The sequence below is a fragment of the Grus americana genome, assembly GCF_028858705.1.
Source record: "Grus americana isolate bGruAme1 chromosome 27 unlocalized genomic scaffold, bGruAme1.mat SUPER_27_unloc_1, whole genome shotgun sequence".
NCBI lineage: Eukaryota > Metazoa > Chordata > Aves > Gruiformes > Gruidae > Grus > Grus americana.
Window position 1 is genome coordinate 704,045 of NW_026561291.1, and position 1,517 is coordinate 705,561.

Here is a 1,517-nt window from a genome sequence, read left to right on the forward strand (position 1 = left end):
AGAAGCTCAGCCCATTCCAGAACCACGCCGAAAACCGCGCCGCCCCCCCACTGCCCGACTAGCCCCCCTTTTATGGTGAGCATGATGTCACATGGTATGGAATAGCCCCCGGCCAGCTTGGGTCACCTGTCCTGGCTCCTTGTGAAATTAACTCTGTCCTTGCCAGAACCAGGACATTCGTAAAGGATCAGACACAACAGGACAGAGCCTCAAGGGAAGTGCTATGAACCCAAGCAATTACCTCTAACTATGATTATCAGAGAAATAAAAACCCAGAGTACTGGCCTAAAATATACTCCTGGAACTTTGCGAAGAAGGGGAGACAAATTACTATTGGTGGTGCAAGGTCCATTAGATTAGTGTCCTCAAGGCATCCTTGAGCTCCTGGTTCCTCATGCTGTAGATGAGGGGGTTCAATGCTGGAGGCACCACTGAGTACAGAACTGCCACCACCAGGTCCAGGGATGGGGAGGAGATGGAGGGGGGCTTCAGGTGAGCAAATATGGCAGTGCTGACAAACAGGGAGACCACAGCCAGGTGAGGGAGGCACATGGAAAAGGCTTTGTGCCGTCCCTGCTCAGAGGGGATCCTCAGCACAGCCCTGAAGATCTGCACATAGGACAGCACAACGAAAATAAAACAACCAAAAACTAAAAAACAGCTTAATATAAGAAGCCCAACTTCCCTGAGGTAGGAGCCTGAGCAGGAGAGCTTGAGGATCTGGGGGATTTCACAGAAGAATTGGTCCAGGGCATTGCCCTGGCAGAGTGGTATAGAAAATGTATTGGCCGTGTGCAGCACAGCATTGAGAAAGCCACTGCCCCAGGCAGCTGCTGCCATGTGGACACAAGCTCTGCTGCCCAGGAGGGTCCCATAGTGCAGGGGTTGGCAGATGGCAACATAGCGGTCATAGGACATGACAGTGAGAAGGGAATATTCTGCTGACATCAGAAAGTAAAAGAAAAAGACCTGTACAGCACATCCCCCATAGGAGATGGTCCTGGTGTCCCAGATTAAGTTGGCCATGGCTTTGGGCACAGTGGTGGAGATGGAGCCCAGGTCGAGGAGGGAGAGGCTGAGGAGGAAGAAGTACATGGGGGTGTGGAGGTGGTGGTCACAGGCTATGGCAGTGATGATGAGGCCATTGGCCAGGAGAGCAGCCAGGTAGATGCCCAGGAAGAGCCAGAAGTGCAAGAGCTGCAGCTCCCGTGTGTCTGCGAATGCCAGGAGGAGGAACTCAGTGATGGAGCTGCCGTTGGACATGTGCTATTTCTTGGCATGGGGGCTGGTTCAAAAAAGCAAAGGACGGGGAAAAGTTAGGACAGACTCCTCTGAGCAAATCCATTCCATTTTTCATAGAAACACCCCCCAATTCAAATGCATTTCCTTTCTCTGCTTTGTGCTGGCTGAGTGTGTTGTGAGGAGCTGAGGAGTCAGCTGTGCTCAGCTGCAGTGGGGACATGGAGCTGGTTTGTGACACCTCCAGTGAAGACAAGCGATGTCAACTGTAATCCGCC

The 1,517-nt window shown here is 52.3% G+C and overlaps 1 protein-coding gene across 1 annotated transcript; it reads right to left on the minus strand.

The window, feature by feature from the left end:
* Positions 1 to 351: 351 nt before the first annotated feature.
* Positions 352 to 1,278, minus strand: LOC129200056 (olfactory receptor 14J1-like). The gene has a single exon (XM_054811311.1). The coding sequence runs from the start codon at positions 1,261 to 1,263 to the stop codon at positions 352 to 354; it is 912 nt and encodes a 303-aa protein (XP_054667286.1). The 5' UTR covers positions 1,264 to 1,278.
* Positions 1,279 to 1,517: the final 239 nt, after the last annotated feature.